Genomic DNA, 24036 nt, shown 5'->3' with positions numbered 1-24036 from the left:
AAGGTGTCATTCTGCTTATTACTTACAGTTATGAATAGTCCTGAATAAGAAACTTTAATTATAACCATACTGTGTTTCCAGAAACTGAGGATGTCGGCCCTGACTACGCAAGAAGTGTCAAATGCCTGTTCTGAACCGGATCCTAGCACAAAGGTAACTTTATGCTTTCTTCATTATTATAGATTAATTTTGGCAAACATTTTGTTGTTCTTGTATTCTCAGGACTTCATATTCCAACAAACTATGTACCGAATCAAAGATCCCAAGAAGTCATTGGACTTTTATACAAGGGTTCTTGGCATGAGGTAAGATCAGTCAATATTGATTTAGAAGTTAATTTGATTTTTGTTTTGGTGAGCCAATCCAAACTATAATCTTATTAAAAAGGTTGCTACACAAGATGGATTTTCCCGAGATGAAATTCTCTCTCTTCTTTATGGGCTATGAAAATGCGTCGGACATACCCGAAGATCCCAAAGCCAGATGCGAGTGGGCCATGTCCAGGAAGGCAACCTTAGAACTGACACAGTAGGCAGACACTCAGAAATTACACATTTATTTTGCAAATGAATTAAAAATCTATTGCTGTTGCGTAGCAACTGGGGAACCGAGAACGACCCGGATCAGAGTTACCATAATGGAAATTCCGACCCCCGAGGATTCGGTACGTAATCTTTACTTTCGTTTGAGATTAAAGTTTATTTTGAATGTGGGTTATCTAACCGTTATCACAAAATTATAAACAACATTTAAACTTTTTATTTGGCAATAAATCATGGCATTTAATTTCTGCAAACACTTTTGATGGATTAATCTATCTTTAAAAGTAACCAGTCCGACCTATCAATATTACCATTAGATTTATCCAGATTAACTGAAATTATCATCGTCAATTAAATACGTTACTGATAATTAATGTGGGTTACTTATTAAAATAAATAGCAGCAGCACAAAAAATGTTTACAGGTTTTGCTGTTTATTATGAAAGAATCAAATCTGTTTTAAACTCCTTAAAAGCATTGCTTTTTGTCCTTATGTTGCAATACAAATTTATGAGGACTAAGTTTTTGGCTCGTGAAGGACTTATAGCAGACTATTGATATTGTTGGAGTAAACATCTGTAAACCCACCAAATTGTAACAAATATGGCCTAAGAGGGACAGACAGCCTATCCGAAATGCATACCGTCGTCATAATAAACATAAGGTTATATCTAAATTAATATACTTCTGGAAGCTAAGACTTACTCAGGGTCCGGGTGGCACAACAGGCAAGTGGAGGTTGCAGATTCAAGCCCTGCCCCAGGTCAGTTCTTTTATTTCAGAAGCTTCTAAATTATTAATTCATTAATGTAGTTAAGAGATGGCACCTAACGTCTACCTCTAGTGACAAATTACTTTAATCATTTAATTAGCCAAATTATAGTCCGATCTTTAAGGCAATCGTTAGTAATTCATTATATACTCATCGGGCTTCACAATGTTGATTATAATAAATCCGTGATTACTCCAACAATGTCAATAGTGTGTGATAAGTCTTTGGCTCTACAAAGGACTTAAGTGTTCATATCCATTAAGAGCACTTCTTGGCTTCTCAACTTTTTACTATAAGTTCCATTATCAAAACATAGCACATTACAGAAGTTAAATGTTCTTCCTTCTTGTCCTCAGACATTCAATTAAACAGAAGTAAAAGTGGCTCAATTAAATGCTTTCCAAGGATTATCTTTACTTATTGTTCAGTCAGTGCATCTGAGAATGTGAAATTTCCTTTAGAAATGTTTTGTATATTCACAAACACACATAATTGACTTCTTTAATAAATTACATTTCCATACTTGCAGATTTGATTCTGATGGTTAATTATATTAATTTTCATGTAATACAAATTGTGAATAATCTTGCATATGGTTTACAATTAAGCTCATTCCTTGTTATTGCTTTAAAATATGCATGCTCTGTCATGGCATATCCAGACCTAGTCATTTGTTTTGCAAAACACAAAGGCAACTTTGAATTGGCATTTAATATTTACACCCAGTAAAAGAGCCTTAAATTCAATTAAAGCATGTTCAGAGAAATAGAATCCTAAAAAAACGAGTTTGCAAAATATCATTTGTTGATTTATAAGAATCAGAAGTGCATAATGTTACAGTTTGTAGAGTGGGCATAAAGCCCCTTATGCACTATATATAAAAATTAATATATATGTATATTCTGTGCATGTCAGATAGACTGAGGATTGGTGGGTACCTTACAATGCAGCAAATAAACTTCAGCAATTTAAGACCTCCCCTTGGAAATTGCTAGCGATCGGGTCAGGAACGACCTTCTAAACTGTCATTTTCAAAAATGCTAATAAGTGCATTGTAATTTCTTCATTTAGTTTGAAGAACACAAAAACCAAACACAAACATAACTAAAAAGGCTCTATTTTAAATGAAATTTCAGGACACATAGGACTTATGGTGCCTGACGTAAACAAAGCCTGTGAACGCTTCGAGAGTCTGGGAGTCAAGTTTGTCAAAAGACCTTCTGACGGTGAGTTGTTATGATAAAGATAAAATTAAACTTTAGGATGACAAAGCTAAGCATTAAAATAATCATAACATTGGTCTACAGTCTAAGTACCTGATTTTAATATTTATATTTACAAAAAATTGCATTTTACATTATTAAATAATTATTGTTTTCAGTTTTTCACATAAAAATTTACTACTATTTTCATAAGTGATACAGATCTAATATTGTGTGTGAAATATGTATTTGCTATCAAACTTTGTAAGAAAATTGAAGAATCAGGATAAAATTATGGCATTTACCATTATTTTCTCACGTCTTTCAGGTAAGATGAAGCACATAGCATTCATTCAAGATCCTGATGGCTATTGGATAGAAATCTTGAATAATAAAACTGTAGCGGCAGCCATGTGAGGCATAATTAAATTGTTTTTCTATTTTGTTGTAATCAAACTACTGTTAAATTGTTTAAAAATTATTTTTGAAAAATAAAAAAGACGACTTAATTCACAAAAAAGCCACATAAGATTTTCTTGATTTTTAAATATAAAATGATGACGACGATAAAATCTTTAGAGCTGGAAATTTCTAAAGTAATGGATGTGTTTTAAGAAATGAAGTTGCCATATCTACAATAACAGTCAGGTCAGAAATGTGGCGTTCTATTAGTTTCTTACGTTCTTCCATTTCTTCCGTCGGCAGTTTGTCGTAGCCGTACAGGAGATCCATCACGGCAGGAAATCCATTGCTGGAATATTGATCAAACTGACTGGGTGCAAATGCTACATTCCTGGGAATAATCATCAAAAATTAAAATCGTATTTCAAATTTTTTGCATCATATATCAAAAATTTACCTATAATCTGATCTCAGTGGAATTCCGTCCGGTTTAATAAACACCCTTTCCATTTGCATCATCCTGTCGTTGGCTGCACGCACTTTAATTGCACTGGAAGAGAGGGAAAAAATACACCTTTATTTTGTGATCTAAATAAAACCTGCACGTTGCATTGCGATGTATTTGTCATCTTATGTAATAAAAATTGTGAACAGTTCAATAATGTGGACTAATACACTATTGCTTCAAATTTAAGACACTAGGCTTCCTGTGTATTGAATTGTTTTTGTTCCCTGTACCATTGTTCCCTGTGTATTCCTGTGTATTATTCCCAGTGTTGGGATAAAATAACCTTTTATCTAAATATGAAGTGAAATTCGTGTATTCATTGCCATTTTGATTGTACTGTGAGTCACAGAGTCACAAGTTTTATATATATATATATATATGTATTTTTGGTTATGTATAACATGGACAGTGAAAAAGTTCTCTGAATGTGGTATGGTACTCCAATGGTAGGTTGTGGAAATGCTTACCTAATCAAAGTAGGACCCTTTGGTGTGTGTGTGTGTGTGCACACTTGCCATTGTTGGAAGCACTGGAAAGTCTTCTTTTGGAATATTCAGGAGTTCAGCTGTTGCATTAATTGCATTCTTTGAACAGTGTGGTGCACCATCCAGGTGATACAGTCATTTCTACATGCAGGTTTTACATAGACTGTGAGATGTAGTTTGGAGGAAATTACACAATTAGTGGCAGCAAGGGTGGTTTCTGTATTATGCTAATTTGGTATCACTCGTCACTTGTGCAGCAATTCCTTGCCAAGAAAAGATTTCCATTGTCACCCAACCACCGTACTCGAGCCGAGCAACTTTTTGGCCATTTCCTACATTGAAAATCACTCTCGAGGAGATGTGTTTCGCAACAGTGGAGGACATCAAATTGAAAGCTTCCAATGGTGCTTCTGACAACAGCAGGATTGATGGGACAAGTATGTGCATGTGATTGGGTGAACATTTCCATGTTCTACCATTACAATGCCAGGAACTTTTTGACTGCCCATATATAAATTGATTTCTAAATTTTTTCAAACTTAAATTTAAATCATAAATATTACTCCATTCAGCCATTTATTGTATTTTTGTTAATCTTATAATATAATCAAGAATATAATGATAAGCACCGAGCCCACGCAGTTAGGAGTTGAAAGCTGAAATTTGGTATACTATACACTATGAGAATGCACACTAAGAAGGAATTTTGGAAATCCCCCTGCAGGGAAGAAGGAGAGGGTTAAGGATTACCCTGAAGAAGTTGGCTTCTGTACTATTTTAGATATGTTAGATTTCCCACAAAAACCATATTTTTAGACCCATCTAAAAATTCTCTAATTAGTCTCTGAAGAGGGTGAACCTAATTCTTGCACCCAGTGAAAATGTGTAAGATTGGCTATAATCTAATAATTTTAATCTTTGCTATCATTACTTTTTGCCTGTGCAACACCAGGCTCATCATCTAGTTATAATATAAACTTACTCCTCCAGTTCTATCTGACTTAGTTTCATATGCCAGATCTCCGTCTGCTGTTGAAACTCGTCGAGTGCCGTCTTTAATAAATCTATAAATATAGATAAATGTCAATTATATACGGAATTAGTTTAGTTTTATCCGTATGGAAAAGCATACCTAGCGAGATTCCGATTTTATTGAGCTTATCACTAATTCCGCTCACTTCAAAATTTTCAATGACGCTTTTTAATTTTTTGGCCATTTCTTCTAAATCATAAGGAATTATGGTGGAATCTGCAATCATGTGGGTCAGAATGCCACTTAATTGGGCACATTTCTTGTGCCTCGAGAACTGCGGATCGATGAAATTTTTCACCATTTCGAACGTCTCGTAAGCGGTGTGATAGGGCGGATAACCCGAAATTGGGTATTTTTTCTGTGTGGAAGAAAAGATAATCAATTTAAAAAGAATGACAAAATTTACAGAATCGTTAATTTAAAATCGCACCTTGTCGGGCGACCAAGTGATGTCGACGGCAGGTACGCCGGCAAAAAATGAAAATGGAGCATGGTCGGTTCCGGAACCTAAAGTTTTCACTCTGGAAAGTGTAACATTGTAAAAATTAGTTTTCAGTTTAAATTTATAAAGATCAGAAATGAACACATAATATATACACTGAGATGTATAATAAATTAATGTCATTAAGTTGTACAGTACATTCTTCTATCAAAGCATATACTTGTTTAATTCTAATACTAGGTCAGTAATTGTCTTTTATCCCAATTTTTACATGACGGATTGACATAAATCTTAAATCAAATGACGTTTGCCATACCCCTTTAAATTGTTGATTATTAATTCTGGTATTTCAAGTTTCATTAGATCAAATTCATTAAACAGATTTCTAGTGTTTTCTGGCTTCATTTTCAAACACCAAAATCTCAAAAACTAATAATCTTCTGAGAAAAGATGTGTAATTATGTCAACACAATTCATTGCCATCATAGCACATAACCAAAATTCACTGATTACAAGTGTATGTATTGACAGTTATTGAGATTAATCATAGACTGTCCAGAATAATGTATAAACCCCATCAGAAAGATTTTTAGTGTTCTTCCAATTCCAAAAATTCTGTTGAATAATTAAGTCAGAATTTTCAGGACTACAATTTAATGATTTGATGGCAAAGTCTAATTGCTTTGTTGTGTTAGTTGGATTTTCATTCACTTTTTTTAACATTTAAAACTACAGAATATGTTGTTCCGTTAATACTAGTAGTAGTATTAATTTTAAAAAGACATCAAGAAAACATTTAAGTGTATATCTAGAGAACAGATAATTAACATTAATTAATTCTATTTCTTTGAAAATACTGTACTGGAAATGTCATAAGTTGCAGGTTGAAAGGTGATGGCCAAACACACTGTATTTAGCCAGAGAAGAGGGTAAAAGAGGAGAAAGATTCTTATGTTAGCTCGATTACTTGCATCTCTCTAAACTTTCTCTTAGTCTGGAAGTTCATTCTCTCAAAAATTTTTTCTTGAAATATTTATTAACCCCAGACTTTCCATCACCGGAAACCCAAACCCTTGTGAGATTAATGTAATCAGACTAACTTAAAATTATTATGTAGTATGGGTGCTGTATAATACTAATGTATATAAAATCACTTTATATATAACTGGCCTGGGTGTGGCTGCAAGAAAAATCAACCAAATCCGATTAAAGTTCTTTTATATATAACTTAAAATTAGTGATGTGGAATGTACTATTGTCTTACAAGCACCAGTTCAATTTAATATATGCTTACGTTCGATAACACTGACACTTGCATGGTAAGTAAAACGAGCTAATGTGTGGAATAGAGGGATCGTGCAATGTGGTTGGTCCGAGCCAATGCTGGCTACGAAGGACACTCCATGTCCTTCCACAAACAAGAAGATAGTTGTGTCCGAATTAAAGGGTGTGCCATAATTGTTGAGGACTACGTTATATTTCAAATCTAACATAATAAACAAAAGACTTGTTAAAAAATTTCATACTCACGGTGGATTATAGCTGGTGTCTGTTTTGTTAACATGATCTTTCCAGACTTCGTACATGGTCTTCTCGGGATTCGAAGGATCCGATATCTAATAAACACGGTATCAATTACATTACATTTATAAACCATTTTGATTTCAATTCGTGGCTAATTTAGTTTTAGAAACTTACCAATTTGGTAGCATTTCTCAATATTTCGGCCAGCACGGGTGAAGCGGCCGGATTGAACACGTCACCTACCAATTACATTCAGAGATTAAATTTTGGTAAATAATTTTTTTAATTTGCTCTTACGTGCACAGTACCTGAAACACAAATGTCGATGTTTATGTACCCGACGGCTTGTTCCATTAAGGCGTGTCGATGTTCCTGAAAGAACCACCAGGTTAATCCTTCAAGAGTAAATGTTAAAGCATTTGGCAAACCCAATCACCTCGACCCATTCCGTCGAACCGATGAGACCGTATTCTTCCGCACCCCAGCTACAAAATACGATGGATCTTCTGGGTTTCCACCCGTTCCGATGAAGCGTGCCAAACAATCTGGCAACCTCCAGAAGCTGCGCCGTTCCGGAAGAAGGGTCGACCGCTCCGTACCCCCAAGCGTCGCGATGATTTCCTATCAAAACGTAACGATCTAACGAAGAAATTTTCCAATTTTACTTTGATTCCATATTGAAATTAACTTTGAGGCCACCGATAACTTGCCTGGTTCTTCGCTGCCTTCTATTAATCCTATCACGTTGCTGCTCTTCATTCTTTTATATTCGTTGTTCACCTCGATCCTCAGCATTCTGAAAACGTGTATATTTTGTATATAAAAGTGATTGAGAAGCGATCCGTCAAGGGGGTTTTCCTCCCGAGATTTTTAAGGAAAATTGGTCCCTTTTTAGATACTAGAAATGCACGTGGCCAGTCCATCAATGTCCTATACTCGAATGTAACGCTACATTTTTGTTTCGTCTTTATACAATTGCTTTCTGTTATTTATTTGTTCGAAAGAAAGTCACTTCATTGTGTCAGCATAAAGCAACATAAATCACAACACGGTTTGATTGGTATCAAACGAAATTACTAGTGTCGAAACGGCGGATATTTGTATACTTTTAAATATTGATAATATTTTGAGTAACTTTATAAACGGTGTAAGAAAAATGGCGTGTCGGTACAAATGTTAAATTCGTCCCACCCGCTCATTGACGTCAGTTTGGGGACGAACCGAAGGTGGATCGTGTTTCTTAACGTTTAGTTTTTCGCATAAAGATCTAAATGGGGGGAAGTAGTAGTAGTAGTAGTAGTAGTAGTAATTGTATAAGCATGTAGTAATATCGGATAGCATTATACAGAAAGTATCGATAAATGGAATACGAATGGCCTGTTTGACGTGTCTTTTCATCGCTGGGCTAACCAGCACGCTCACCGTCGGGGGGGGGGTGGAAAGCTTCGCACGTGCAAATTATCAGAATACGCGACTAGCAGGCTTGAAAAATAATTTCTGCCTTTTAAAACAATTGTTCGAATTTATTACGCACGAAATTAAAGTATTTTGCAGAAATTTATATTCGAAAGTGCAAGCAAGACGCATTAATTAAATAGCACTCTCAACAAACAAACAAAAAAAAATCGCGATTTTTTTTAAGTGGTGCCGTTAATTTTGATTTAAAAACGTTTTTTAAATCAAAATTTTCTGCTAAGAGATTTTATTTGAAAAATAACTTTTATATCAATAAATAAATTATGCGTGTGGCGCCATCTGTTGAGATTTTATCATAAAAATTTTTATATTACAGTATTAATTCTTATAAAATGACAAAACGCTTAATTTCGAAGGTAGAAATGAGGTTTTAAAAGATTTTAAATGTTAATAACGAGTGAAATCATTAAGTCCAATCCCTCTCGAGATATGATACGTAACCCCTTCTATCTCCCCACTCCCTCGACCGAAATTTAATAGTATCAATGCCCCTTCTATGGAAGTTATGCCAAATTTCGTTTCTTAATCTCTATCCCATTCCGAGATATTAGGCGAAATAGATGCCAACACACTTCCACGAAATTTTTGTCTGCAATAATAAATTGAAGTGTCATGAGCCCAAACTTTGGGGTTTTCCATGATATCCCAAAGATTTTCGATGAAAATTTAGGGTTTCCGGGTGGACAATTCATTATGGCAAAGTCAGCAGAATACTCCCTTAACCACGCCTCGCGCCATGAACAGTTATCTTGCTGGTGATGCCAGTTACACTAGGAAGCGGGATGAATATAAGCGCAGTCAGCCAGGATATCCAATATACCTTGCGAAGTCGTTACGATGAAGCGCACATTGCACGTGAAAACAACATTCGAAATTTTTATATCATTAAAATTGTGTACTCAATTAATCAATTGAACATTGTAATCTTGGCTGCTTGTTGTTCTCTATTATATGTATTTTCTTAGCACAATGTTGCCGTTGAGAACATATCACACAGGAAACACTTTTAGAGGAAAAAGGTTGGTTTATTGGTGTGAACGGATATGCATTTCGGGCTTAACGCCCTTCTTCAGTCCTGAGATAGTGACAGTTAAACCAACATGACTCGTAAGAAGATATACACGTAGTTGAAAAAAGGTGGGGAAAATGGAGCTAAAAATTCTTTTGGCTCCACACTTATACACATCAGGACAGTATAACATGTGCTGAAGTGTGGAGCCAAAAGAATTTTTAGCTCCATTTTCCCCACCTTTTTTCAACTACGTGTATATCTTCTTACGAGTCATGTTGGTTTAACTGTCACTATCTCAGGACTGAAGAAGGGCGTTAAGCCCGAAATGCATATCCGTTCACACCAACCTTTTTCCTCTAAAAGTGTTTCCTGTGTGATATGTTCTCAACGGCAATATTGTGCTAAGTAAATATGAACGTTGTAATGTTCATTGCAAGAAGTAACTCACATAGGAGTTTAACGAGAAGAAAACGCTTTGATTTGAACTGCTATTTGGATCCAAAAATTTCAAAACTTTTCGGGGGTGGTCCGTCCGGATAAGTCGGGCCCCTCTCTCACCATTCGGCCGCCTAGTATGGGCCTGGTCGAACCCATAATGGACTTGATAAAAAGCACTAAAGAAGGCCTTTTTAGCAAGGCAGAGAGTTAAAAAAAAACTAAAAAAATATAAAGGAAACAATTACCAAAAATTTATAAATGCAATAAATGGCGCACTTCGTGAAAATAAATAAAAATATAATGAATGAGCAATTGTTTATTCATTTTTGCCGGGCCGCAATTTTTAATTTATTTAATTTACAATATATGCTCCCCACCTCAAATTAGGTAGTGTCTTGCCCCTGTACATCATACTTTTCTTTTAACAGTAGACTCGTGCCGGTCATCTATTTTAAGACCTTTCGCGAGAAAATTTTTTAATTGAAATCACGTAACTTCCGGTTTGCGTCTATCAGAAGGGCTCGTCAGAAGGGCCTTTATCCACATTATAAGCAGAGATCATATATACTCCTAGTTTAAGTAAGAGACCGAGATCCTTCTCATTTCGTTTGGTTTTATTCGTTTACGGCAACGCGACACGGCGATCTGCCGAGGGAAATATCTTCCGGGAAATGTTTTATGGGAAATTCACCCCTATTTAGCAGTGGCGCGCTGTTCATGGAAGCTGTGGATACACCGCTTCACTTGTGTTTTCTAAAATGCTGTGGAAGCTGTGGATACATATTGTGCGATTATTTTCATATTTTAACGTACTTTGAATTACTTCAAATTAATATTTTATTATAACCGCATTATGTATTTTATTACAAATTTCTATACACGTGAAAAACAATGATAAGATTGCTATTGTATATTCGAATATAAATTCGTGTATGCGTATTCCCTTTGGAAGCGCCGTATTGTCGAATATGGAATAGCTTCCATGGCGAAAATATTTGAATCGTGTAAAGCAGCCAGATTACAGGCATTTGCGCATGCGCGTTACAGATCAACAACCTCGCGGTTTAGCTGGTGGATGCTACACACCAACATATCGTATAACGTTTCTAGGGTTGGCAAAGCTTCCCTATCATCAAATGTCACCGCACGCCACTACTATTTAGACGTTTGGCACGTGAAAAACCCGAAAAATCCCGTAGCTAGACCGTTGATCGGGCGCAAACCCAGTGTTCAGTGGTTTACTTCTAAAGAGTAAACTTGGAAATAACGATGTTGGTGAGGAGTTTCAGATGTTATTTCTCAAGTCAGTAGCACGTGTATTAAGTGTTTCTCGCGATGCATTGTAAGATTAGTATTTGAAAATGATAGTTTCAAATTTCAAGACATAAAATGTTCGACCAACTTACTTTTCGGCATTTTCACTGTTGAATCCTGGTCCTAAATGATACGTGATGTTAAGTCCTCCCGTCCAGTTAGCGGGAGCCATAGGTCCTGCCATTAAACTATACGCATATACATACATTATTTAAAATATACAAGATATTTAAATAATTTATATAAATAATGATTACCTCATAATATGTCTGGCATCGTTATAACCAATTGGCTGGGCGGGAATTTTTGGCAAAACCGTTTCGTTTATGTCGTACCGATAAACGGAATCTAGTTAAATTTAAAAAGAAAATTTAATCAATTTGGGATCTTAATAATGTTTTTCTACAAGTTTATCTGTAAAGAGCAACGAAAAATTTAAATTTAAACTAAAACAACAGTAATATCCATATGAATAATAGTTATAAAAATACTATATATGTAGATAATCCACGTAGTATAAAGGACACAACAATGAAAACCATTGTAATCCTCGATTCCATGTAACGCTATGTGAAAAATTTGCATGGACACAGTACCTTTTGACATTATTAAGGATATAGTATTTTTTTGGAATCAAGATAATGTGATTGTAGTAATTCTAATGTTAGTCCATGCTGTGCGGTGTAGTTATTGGATTATTAGGCCACTACTAATTAACTTGATACGCATTAATTATTATTGAAGATACTGTACCTTAATTGTAAGAAATTCCCCTCACTCACCGCACAGCTTCAGATGTACAGAAAAGTTAATAGAGGACCAAGCATTATGCAATCAAAGAAATAAAAATAAAGCTAAGTTTTCAATCCTTTAATAATCCTTCGTGAAGTAACCAGATACACATCTTCATTAACTATTTATGCAAGTTATTACAGCATCTGATTGGTTTAAAATGTATACTACTTGTTAGAAGAAAATCATCAGGATACGGTATCTTTCGGTTCCAAATGAATAATTTTGCTTAACGAAACAGGATTATGTTTAAAAGGAAAGTGTTATCTTGTGAATTGTATATAGTATGCTTTTATTTCTCTCTTCCATTTTATGGAACAAATTAATACCTGGTTTAATTTAGAAACCGTTGCCTTAATCTGGAACTCTTCTGCAACGACACGAATGGCCGCAGCGTAGAAAGATTGGTTACTTAATGGGATAAGGTAACGCAACAGGGATGGGATCTATCGAGGGAGGATTTTTGTGGGCATCAAGAAAGCCTTTCCATCTTGAAACCCTATGACGGACCCGGAAAGTCCATCGTGGGTTCGGCCAAGCCCACAATGGATGTAAACGGTGTTGAGGATGGGGACGCGACATATAGACCATTCGTGAAAAACGAATGGTCCATGTGTCGACTGCTCGGATTCGATGCTGGGTCCTCTAGAACGGTAGTATGGCGCCTTAACCACCTCCCATTCAGGAGCGTCATGTAGTAGAGCCGTAAATATTGTTACTCTAAAAATATAAAATATACCTGTGGAAGGATAGCCAGGAGTTAAAGGATCTCCGTTTCCAACGTAGACTGATCCTCTTTGCATAGCATCACCGGGCATCCACCAAGAATTTGGATACACGTATTTTGCATCCGTACCATTTAGAGCTACTTCGGAAGGATCTAGGAACATAACTACTCCAATTGCACCTCTTTCTTCTGCATTTTTAACCTTTAAAACATTTCACAAGTTTAAAAACGTTTTAATTAATGGTATTCTCATTTTTTGGATTGAAATTAACATTATACAATATTATTTACATAAATACGTTTCTTACATCTGAATAGTAAACCGTCTACAAGGCAGAACGCTATAGTTAATTGAAATTAACTATAGCGTTAACTGCTTTCCTGAAAGAACACAGTAAACCATTTTCAAATAATACAGTATTTCAAAAAATCCAGTGGCTTAACTTTCCCGACAACATTTGGTGGCGCCATCTATTATCATGTTTTATTTTAAAAACTTTTTATATTTTTAACTATTATAAAATGGCAAAAAGCTTAATTTCGAGGGTAGGAATAGGTTTTATAAAAAAATTGTAAATGCTAATAATAAGTAAAATCGCCATTAAGTCCGACCCTACTGGAGATACACAAGACTCCCTTTATCTTCCCACCTCCAAAATTTCATAGTATAAATTCCCCTAACACACACCATTGAACATGTTAATTAGTGATCGTGGGTTCAGGTTTCACCTAAACAAAGACATACCTGAAACCAACACAAATTAACTCGAAATAGTACTTTTACTAACGTTTTCGTGTTTTTATTCCGCGGGTGCCATAGGCTTCACAAATGGCGCCCGCGGACTAAAAGCTTCAAACTATGATTCAACGTCGGATCAGCGTTCCCGCAAAGTGGCGCTGGTTGCACTCGAGATAACTTAGTCTCGAAAACAAAGAATGTGGTTGCACGTGCCCAAAGTCCCCCAATCAGCTTTATGAACGGATTGGCCGCATGGCGTTTTTCCAAGTCTAACACCTAGAAGAGATCAGTTTCCTATAAAAGTCCTCCCAGCATGGGCGATCTCTCATGGACACTCATCAGTTTTATTGAATTCTTGGCAGATCTCTCTAGGAATCTGGTTCCTCAGAAAGGCATCAATATATACAGTAAATAACTAGTCTAGGCCCTTTCGCACCTCTCAAAAATAATTTCTAAAATATTCAAATATAAATTCAATTCTTTAAGTTACTACAAAGGTGAAGAGGGTATTGAAACTAAAAATGTGTCCTAACGGGCTGATGACTGATAGTTTTTTGTTGGAATACTGCAATGGAACGCAACATGTGGGTAATCTGCCAAAGGGGATACCTCCTCGAAGGACTTTCTATAGTAAACTGGCCACTAGGTATTAAGCACGTGAAGAAAACCCGGAAAATCACGCGGCCAGATCGGAGCAAACCCGCTACCAACCGTTCAGTTGTTTTATTCACTAGATCACAGGTGGAGGGCACTCTAACACCATTTAAAATATTACTCCAGATTAATTTTCTACTGAAAATGATAATGCGGCGAGTGACAGTGCTGTTAACATCTACAATATTGTGATTTTCAAGTGAATTTCAGTTGAAATTTGCTAATTAAAAATATGTGTAAGCCAAAATTAATTATTTTTCTTTATTTTGTTGTTGTTTTGTTTTTCCTTCTTATCGTTTGCTTGCAACTAAAAGTTCGTAACGAGCAGATCGGCCGATTGAAGACATAATCCGACCAATCATCAGACACCAGACAATTAGGAGAAAATAAGAAAGGCAAAGACCGGAGGCTCTGAGAGGAAAAGAAAAGGAAGAAGAGAAGAGAAAGAAACAAAGGATGAAGTAGATGTTCTGAGCCAGCATTGTTGTGCATCAAGGCAACAACCAGTTGCTTACACTTAGTTATTGTAAATAGTACTTTCACGTAATTATTAAATGTTTTATTGTTAAACTGCGTACAGCTCTCTTCATCGGATCTCACATACAAGTAGGCCTATATACATAAACGGTATTAAATGAGCGTATTTTTGACGATACAGGTTAACCGATTGGTATGATTTTTTGGCAAAATTATGATAAAGACTACACTGTTCCAAGTGTAAAAGTATAAAAAAATTAATCAAAATTAAAACGTAAACTTAACACTAAAAAGGGCGTGTAAAGAGAAAAATACAGCATATAACAAATACTGTGAGTATATGTATAATTAATCTGAACTTATGTATACATGTGTCAGTGTATAGGTTACAAACACGTGTATTTTAAAACAACGTTTTAAAGCTAATTGCTGATTAAAACGAATAAACATAATCGAATCTTGAGCCAGAAAGGTAAATAGTAATCGAGTTTGAATATTTTTTGCTTAAATCGTTTTGAAATTAGGTAATTTTCGTAGAAAAAGAATGAATTCTTTCCAAGAACTTATCTAATATTCAATTCGTGCGTACCGTATATGCCAAGGAATTTCAACAGCAGCTGCACAGCTGCAAAGATTTTCAACGTATCGTGACACCTAAACGATTTGCATCATTTTCTTGCTTTTATCTGCTCTTTTATTCATAAAAATATTATCCTTACATGCCATTTATCTGTTTATAATATAAAACATTTATTCAATCTTTGGATATTCCAGATTTATATTAAGCTGGTTTTAATATATTCGACTTTACGGTGTGCAGATACTGCTTGGCATTTTACATCTTTTTAAGTTAAATTGTTTTAATACTTTATTCGACTAAAATAAAATTTAATTAGAATTAAATTATCATTAATGTATTTAAAAAATCTAGCAGGAGAAATGCCATTTAGAAAAGGTTTTAAGCAATATATTTATACTTATAACACTGAGTCTTTAAACAATAATAGTTAAATTAGTCTATCATTGTGTTAAAATAATTAATAAAGAAGAAAATTAATTTTAATTTTTTTTGTTCCATAATTTAATTATTAGGTATTCATAACTGTGGTCCTTTGTAATGCCGACATTTCTTTGTAAATATCTTGTAAGCAGACATAGATATTTGGGAACTAAAAGGACTTATACTCAGATAAGGGAGGCCTCAAAATTTAACTTTTCTATAGAAAATAAGCTTCTTGGTATTCTCGTGGTTCCTTGGAGCAAAGACATCAAAGGCCATGCTGCACCATTAGAAAACATCGTACAGAAGTGATGAAAATTAGTTTCTAAGCGGTAATTCTCAGAGAGGATAGGAAAGATATAAATGAAATCCGTAATAGATACACTCAATGGGTTACTCTATTACTGTAATAATATAAATAATGTGGATTATGTATATGAGTGGAATGTGAAGCCCTTTTATATAATATATAATATGTATCACACTATATTCGATACTATGCAAAGCCTACAAGCCTAGAAAGTGAATGTTCATGATATTGACGCCCTAAGCAACCTATCTGAAACAGACTGCAATTGTATATGTAAAGCTGAAGTATAGAGAGCAAGGAAGACAGTGTAAAGGTGTAGAGAGCGAGGAAAAAAGAGTGTAGAAGTATTATAAAGAGCAAAGGTGGAGGGTGTATATGTATAGAGCGTGAAGAGAAAGTGTAACAGAATAGAGCGGGGGGAGTGTGTGTAAAGGTACAAGGTACCTTTAAACACACGCGCACACAGAGGGAGAGAGTATAAATACATGAAATTATACTGAACACATTAATACTGTGTTGTTTTGCAACTTTTCTGAGAAAGAGTAATGTTTGTTCTTGACACATATCCACCCTTAAGTAACAATAACCTTCTTTAATCTCATCAAAATAATTAATTTTAAAAAATATCTTACCTTATTTCCTCTAAAAATCTTCCCATACCGCGCAATACAGATTTTTCCAGAAACATTCACTCCTAAATTCTCTAATTCATCGAAATCTTCAACTCTTCCGTAATTGACGTAAACGGGTTCTGCCTATCGAAGAGAACAAAAAAAGTATCTTAATTACGTCATTTCCGTTACTATTATGTCCCATTAAATATCTTACCGTAACATCACCAGGTGGAGAGAAACCATTAAAAGCGTAAGCGTAGGTGTCTTGCTCGTCGACTACTACTTCTCTGTTAGCTGCTTCATATTGGCACTGATAATGCCTATTTACAATACAGACCTTTAAATAATAATTAAAAAAACACTATAAATCAAGAAGCTCTCGTTATCATGCAGTTACCTTCATGTTCGTACTCAGTTAAATATTTTTATATTTTACAACATACTGGGCTATTGTTAAAACTCCTTCAACCGAACCACAGATGTGTTTAGAAACAATGAAATTGCACAGAATACAAGTTATAGAGAAATAAATATCCCGTCATTCACTCGAACTGTGTCATTAAACACGGAGTTTTCTGTGTATAGATACTATGTGACTCCATTGATACGCGTGTTGATACTGTTGATATATTAAATTCAAATATTGATTTAAGTTTGATTAAATATGCAAAAATGTCATACTCTATTGTGTTCCTTTGTGGGATATGATAAAAGAATATCATAATATTTCTTCTCCACGTAATCGAATCCTTCGTCTTTCCATCTTCTTCGAATCAATTCTGCTAATTCTTCGTCCCTGGGCGTTGCGGCGATGTGGGCTTTTTTCGATAATTCTCTACAATTTTATAACTGGTTAACATATTTTATGGGAGAGAATTGAAAAAATTTATAGCCAAAACCTGTCTAAAACGAAATTTTTTACGTATTTTTTCAGGTTATAACTTGTGTAAGGCGGAGTTTTTCGGTAATAGCAAAATCCTGAATGACGATCGGCATGGGTAACGGTAGTTACAGTATATCCCTTGTTTTTCTTTGTTAAAATAATACTTTCATTGTCTAGAAAGTAATGTGGCTGTAACAATAAATCATCTTTTCTCCGCAACTTTCTAGAAGATTTACTCTATAAAACGGGGACCTAACAAAACGGAAAATTCAGACCGTTTCCGTTTTAAACAGGTTCCGCTGTATAATTTAAAACAAATACAATAGGCCTACCTACCTGAGGTTACTTTCTATCCTAACTTCATCCACATCATTCAAAAAAGTTTTGATAACGTTATCCTCGACTGAAGGATAGTATAATCCTACAACAGGCTCATCATAAGGTTTTCGAGGTGGTTTCTTTAGCCTAGGTGGTGAGGGTTTGATGGCGTAGTGTCCAATTAAAAGTCCCAAGATTAGTGTAACTATACCGGTTATCACACAAGCACCCAAAGCACGTGATGTAGCAACCATTTCTGTAATTAAAAATAAAATAATTATAATTAATTTACACAGAAGACATACACACAACTACTGTTAAGTGACATTTTTTTTTTTTTTAATGTAAAATGCAGCTAAGCAAACACGCACTTGAATAAAGGATAATTAAGGAGATTTCATACATCATCCCATTATATTTGAATGTAAAAAAATTGAAGTGCTGAAGTCGAAATTGCTACAGTTTTCGAAAAAATAAATCGCTCCCCCCTTTCTTCAGTATCTTTATTAAGTGCCGAATGCAGACAGGCAGAGTTTAATTATACATTTACAGTAGAAGAGGAGCATGTAGGAACTTTGAGTGGTCGTAATGCACGCACCATTGAGTAGTGAATTAAAGTCATATTTTTCTTTATCCATTAATATTTTCGCTTAAGTATAGTTTGGATTGATTGTAACGACGCTATTAATGACACACTCTCATTGTACGAGGGTATTAAAAAAATAAATAATATTAACTTTCGTCTCGTCTAGCAAATGTTCTGTAGTGAAATTTATTTTAATTCTTTATAAAAGAATTTTTTTTTAAATTAATTTGAATGTAGAAATCATTATTTGTTTTATCTGAATGGCAGATTAACAAGAGTAATATATTTAAATGTAATAACTAAAGCAATTTATTTTTCTTTTAATTTTTGATATTTCCCTTAATCTTGAAGCAATACATACAGGGTGGCCCAAGTCAGGTGACCGAGTAACTAACTTTGCTGTATCTCAGTAACTGACTTTTGGTCTACCCTTTCTTATTTTTCTATTTTATATTAAAAGCTCTATAGAAAATTTGGCACTTCTGGATACCAATTATTTCTTTTTATACTTTATTTAAAATTCATTATTCTGTCATACAATACCAAAACACAGTACTAATGCCAATATCTAGCGTTCAATACAGGATGCATTGTATACCGATGTAAATTTATTTGTATTCCCTGTATATTCTCTATAATATATGTACAACAGACAAGCGACAGAGTACAGGAACTTTATTTAAAGTCCCTGTATTCTGCTGCCTATCTGTTAACATATAACTAAGGCCTAAGAGGTCCTTCCTTCCACTAAATAGTAATAAAGAATGGCACCTTAAATCGTATATGCAGATAACAATTCTTTTTTTTTTAATTTTTAAAACATAGACGTGTACTAAAATTAAGAAAAATAACATTATGTAACTGCAGATATCATTTTAAAATATCTAATTTCATACTTTGAACTTCATCCAAACGAAAACAACATATGTAAGCATGATAAAGGGCATGAAATTATCTCATGTAACCTATGTATAACTCAATAACAACACGAGGACTATACAGGGTGGACCAAGAGTCAGTTGACCGTCGTAATTTGTTGTTTTATTGAAATATTTCATTACTTACAACGCTTTAATTAATTCAATTTATGATTCGGATCGACCAAATGTACCTAGACACGAACAAAATACGTTTGATTAAATTTTGGGCCATCCCGTATTCATATAGCCTATTTAATGTAACTGCATGAAATTATTATTTTTATTTCCTAAAAAACTTTTATTCTTATTTTTTTAATTATTTTATAGACCTAAATATCAAAGATAAAAATGCAGGATGCATTAATTACATTTAAAACCGAAATGTTTCTATTAATATGTCCTATTTATTAAATAATTATTTACCGCGTATTTATTATGCCTATACAAATCATTATTGTGTTAATTATAAGTCTTTAAACAATTAAAATACAGTAGAGCATCGATTATCCGACTTAACTGGGGACGGGTTGGTCGGATAACCGAAAAGTATGAAAAAATACATTATTAGTATAGCGTATTAGACCTGGTTTAAATACTAGCCTCCCTTTCATGGTCGAGCCAGTGCTGCCAGCTAAAACATGCAAAAATTTAACAAAAATAATATTAAAGTAGCCAAGACATAACCAAATATTGTAGCGCCACATCACTAGCGGACATTTGAATTTGCCGACTAGAACGCGGTCGGTTAACCGATAAGTCGGTTAATCGGGGGTCGGATAATCGATGCTCTACTGTATTAACAAAATGTATGTAGGCCTAAATTGCTTAATTAAAATAACACTAGAAATCTTTAAGTTTAATTAGAGTTAATTTCTGTTACTTTAAATCAGTTCAGGTGTCAAATGACCTTTAACATGTGTGTCAAAGTTCACTTAATGTTCTAATTCAAGTTAGCAATTGGTACGTATCTAGATATTTTTTTATTTATCAATCAAAATTTCGTATCCTACGCTCCTATTTTTTTAGGCTAATAATATTTCCTACGAGACAAAGAATTATCGACAAATATATGTAATTTCATTGTTTATTGTTTCGAAAAATTAAAAAAAAAAATCTATTGTGTATGATATTATGTAAACTCTTGAAAAATGTATTTATTTTTTTGTATCATTATAACATTTTTATAAGTTTATGATTATGATTTTATGCTTAAATTTTATTAATTTATCATCATTACGATAATATCTAATTATTAAACTGAACAAACTTAACGTATTCAACGTGATGTATTTTGTTATGAAACTTTCATTTTAACTTTAGAATATTGTGTAATATTTAACAGTACTTACGCTTAACTATACAAACACTACGAAGCGTATATAATGGTTCTTAAAATACATATGAAAATTAAGTGCAGTGTTTAATTGTATAAGTTACTTTTCTGTTCTTTTCGGAGATTTTTAATAAATTAATTAATTTCTCGCTCGGAACGAAACTAATAAATAGTATCGAGCTTCATATAGCTTAACAAATATTAAAAACACTAGTGAAATTTCATAACTTTACGTAACCTAATTACGCTAACAGGACTAGTGTTAAAAAACTTAAAAAGAGACATAATTTAGTGTAAATTAAATGCAAAAATATCAATAATAAATACTAAAACGATAATAGTAACAGTGTTATATTATAGCGTATTGTTTCTTATCCGTTATATTTTAATGTATTAATATATTTTATCGGGTATGTTATCTAATTGTTTAGAGTGAGACACATTATCTACGAGACAGACTTTATCAGTAAATAAATAAATTATAATTAAAAACATATAATAATAATGTAAAGTAACAGTAAATTACAGTAGTAAACAAAATAGCAGTAGGGAAGAGAATTACAATTTTAAACTATAGATTAATATCTCTAATATTAAAAAAAAAACAGAGAAAGCAAAGTTATGTTTACGATAAGGATTAATGTGTAAAATTAATTATATATATAGGCTATAAATATATATATAAAGAAAGTTAAAGACTTGCAGATGTTGGTCGTTACCCTCCAAACGTTACTGATATTCTAGAGCCAGTTGTAGTCTGTGAGTAATTGTTCAAGGATAACAACGTTTTGTTCTGTTCCTGAAATAGAAAACTACTCATCGACTGTTCAAATTAATGCTAGAATTTCTTGCAAATTAAATAAAACCCCCGTACGTATGGTTCGTAATATACCGTAACTGTTACTTTATATTGTATACGAGTGCTTTTATTAACAAGAGCGTGCCGTATATAAGACAAGTAAAAAATTCTAGAACTAATAACAAACGTAAAATTTCATTTAAAAAAAAAAAGAGCACGAGTAGTAATTTTAATTCTTAAAATTGTTGTGTTTTATCTCTATAGAGGTTATTGTATTTTAATTCACATAATTTATGCTTTGTATTTTCGACGTGCCTTCTGGTAAAAACACAAAAAACCTGTTTGGTTTGTCATCAAGCCATCGGTTGACCTTACTCGTTTCTTGCAAGTATTGCGGACTTTAATAGTTTCGCCTATAATTTTGTAATCGTTAATTTCTCTACTCTTCAATATATACGCTTCATGTGTAACTGTACTGTACCTTGAACTGCACACGTTCCACGTTCTCTTCCTATAATGTAGCTAATGCAATAATTGAATTAATGAGCGCAACAAGTAGTGAAATCATCAATTTTTTAAAATTTTATTTTGCAATTTATTATGTACAACTATTGCAACACGTAAGAATACCAAATGATCAACATAAATTAAACAGGACAATTTAACGTCTTAACCATATAATTTACAAGTAACTCAATATATTGGTGCTCTAAATAGAAAATATATATAGGTATAGCAAACCTGCTTAAACCGGACACTAAGAGATCCACAAAACTGTCCCGTTTAGAAAGGTGAATTTAAAATAACATTAATAGTTTAAATTTTGGAAAAATAATTACAGTCAAACTCTGAATAATCGACTTTCATTAAATTAAGTTCTTGGTTATACGGGGTGAGCCAAAATTCAGTTCACCACTGTATAAACTTTAAACAATTGCTCAATACAGGAATCTTAACACTTTAATTCGTTCATTCTGAAAGCGTTGATTTGAAAGTATTGAAAATGTAAAATTTGCTTACGTCTTTCATATTTATCAGAAGTTTTGTAGCGATTTAATCCCGAAACATTACAATGTTTCCTGATTAAATCGCCACAGAATTCAATTATTGCAAAATAAATTAATTCACATTTCGATAATTAATTCGGATTTGAGTTTAAACTAAGTATTTGATCGAATATTTGATGTTAAGTGTTAAATATCAGCAAATGCATCAAGGTAACAGGAAATGATTCACGTTTTCTAGAAAATTTTCTAGTTTTTAATCATATACAAACGAATGAATATTCGTAACATATTTCTAAATATTCTTTATATTAATTAATAAATTAAAAAGGAAGGATTTCAAGCAATTGTATAGACACTTCATTATCCCTATGTTTAAACACGTTTTTTAGTAGGAGACAGAGTTAAGGCAAGCAACAAATATTTCCATATAAATTATTCAAGGTACTTGGATATATACAAGGATATCGCGTACATCATTGTACGCAATATCAACAATGTGTACAATGATGTAGTACAATTTGAAAACTTGGAATAGTGTCTTATATCCCAAAAATAACTCATTGTACAGTACATGCTATGCTTAAATTATGATTTATTATAATTATATATATATATATATATATAAACAGAACCATTATACCGATATTTTTTAGGAAATCTAAAATAAAAAGACATGTCCACAGCAGAGAGCCTACCGTCGAACCTGTAAACAACGGCCGCTGACGGAAACACAAAAGAATGGCCGCGGCTTACAGGTTATTTCGTACGCGATTTTGTTAAATATAAAGAGATTTTTAAAATGCCGCAATAAGTAATAGTGACGGCAAGTAACGGGTTTTGTTTAACAATAAAGTAATAAACATTCGTTAAACAAGTAATTTACGAAATGGTAATTCAATTCTATAATAAAATAACGTGTTCTTTAATCATTTTGTAAACGTGTTTATCTCGAAATAGTGTTTAAAAAGTGCACAATTAATACAGTCGGACCTCTAAACAACGACCTAAAAAACAAAAATGGATGCTGTTCGGAAGTGGCCGTTGTTTGGAGGTTTTCTCCAGACCGTTATTGCAGGTCGATCCTACACGTGTTTTAACATAATTGCTAAGTTTTATCATTTCGTACTTATTAAATAATTCTGTAAGTACAGTAATCTCTCGTTATATCGGGGATACAGTCAACTGGGCTATAACCAAGTGGGCGACAAAATAATAGAACAACAATAGACAAAGTATACTTTTTTTTTAATCATTTTCTTTCTTAAAATCGCCATTCTTTTCTATTGATTTACTAACGAGAAACGAGTTGAAGAAATGATCTGGACATAAAATTTGGAAAAACCTCGCTTATAATTATTTTTACCGTGTAAAATTACAAAACTGTATAGAAGTTATATTGAAATTTCCCAGCAAAAATGAGTCAGCTAGTTTAATAAATTCTTTCGTTTATATCAAAATTTATAGAATCATTTCAAGATAGAGACGGTTAAAAAAAAAAGCGGTCCTAAAAAATGATTTTAAAATAAAAAGTATAATCGCACAATATTAAAATAAAGAAAAGGTGCAGTTTTTTATTTCATTTATTGTTATTATTTTGTAATTCCCTACATTATCTTACCTTACACAGGCCTTCATTGTAACAAAAGAGTACTGTATATAAGATTCAAGACAATATCTTCATTTTAAACTTATTAATTCGTATTATAGTTATAACAATACACTAAAAT

The 24036-nt window shown here is 33.3% G+C and overlaps 2 protein-coding genes across 12 annotated transcripts in view; one reads left to right on the top strand and one right to left on the bottom strand.

Moving 5' to 3' along the window:
- Glo1 (Glyoxalase 1) overlaps positions 1 to 3612 on the top strand; it is a 31473-nt gene extending 27861 nt beyond the window's left edge. For all 5 annotated transcript variants that reach the window (XM_067274000.1, XM_067273998.1, XM_067273996.1 and 2 more), the window contains 6 exons: positions 82 to 153; positions 223 to 305; positions 388 to 528; positions 597 to 664; positions 2451 to 2540; positions 2845 to 3612. In XM_067274000.1, coding sequence (XP_067130101.1) covers positions 91 to 153; positions 223 to 305; positions 388 to 528; positions 597 to 664; positions 2451 to 2540; positions 2845 to 2933 — 534 coding nt within the window. In that variant the 5' untranslated portion in view covers positions 82 to 90 and the 3' untranslated portion in view covers positions 2934 to 3612. The remainder of the gene's footprint in view (positions 1 to 81; positions 154 to 222; positions 306 to 387; positions 529 to 596; positions 665 to 2450; positions 2541 to 2844) is intronic.
- Positions 2617 to 24036, bottom strand: part of LOC136978281 (N-acetylated-alpha-linked acidic dipeptidase 2-like) — a 37061-nt gene continuing 15641 nt past the window's right edge. For 5 of the 7 annotated variants that reach the window (XM_067273971.1, XM_067273975.1, XM_067273974.1 and 2 more), the window contains 17 exons: positions 17683 to 17920; positions 17145 to 17298; positions 16678 to 16800; positions 16482 to 16604; positions 12682 to 12871; positions 11408 to 11498; positions 11243 to 11338; positions 7621 to 7706; positions 7347 to 7549; positions 7219 to 7282; positions 7085 to 7149; positions 6917 to 7002; positions 5375 to 5465; positions 5044 to 5302; positions 4894 to 4975; positions 3376 to 3468; positions 2617 to 3309 (listed from right to left, as the gene is read on the bottom strand). In XM_067273971.1, coding sequence (XP_067130072.1) covers positions 3108 to 3309; positions 3376 to 3468; positions 4894 to 4975; positions 5044 to 5302; positions 5375 to 5465; positions 6917 to 7002; positions 7085 to 7149; positions 7219 to 7282; positions 7347 to 7549; positions 7621 to 7706; positions 11243 to 11338; positions 11408 to 11498; positions 12682 to 12871; positions 16482 to 16604; positions 16678 to 16800; positions 17145 to 17298; positions 17683 to 17920 — 2246 coding nt within the window. In that variant the 3' untranslated portion in view covers positions 2617 to 3107. Of the gene's footprint in view, positions 3310 to 3375; positions 3469 to 4893; positions 4976 to 5043; positions 5303 to 5374; positions 5466 to 6916; positions 7003 to 7084; positions 7150 to 7218; positions 7283 to 7346; positions 7550 to 7620; positions 7707 to 11242; positions 11339 to 11407; positions 11499 to 12681; positions 12872 to 16481; positions 16605 to 16677; positions 16801 to 17144; positions 17299 to 17682; positions 17921 to 21206; positions 21303 to 24036 lie in introns of all 7 variants that reach the window. The other 2 variants (XM_067273977.1, XM_067273976.1) reach the window with 1 other exon arrangement.

This window comes from Centruroides vittatus, unplaced genomic scaffold (genome assembly GCF_030686945.1).
Source record: "Centruroides vittatus isolate TY-2023 unplaced genomic scaffold, ASM3068694v2 contig_502, whole genome shotgun sequence".
NCBI classification, from domain to species: Eukaryota; Metazoa; Arthropoda; class Arachnida; order Scorpiones; family Buthidae; genus Centruroides; species Centruroides vittatus.
This window is presented reverse-complemented; position numbering and strand designations above follow the sequence as displayed.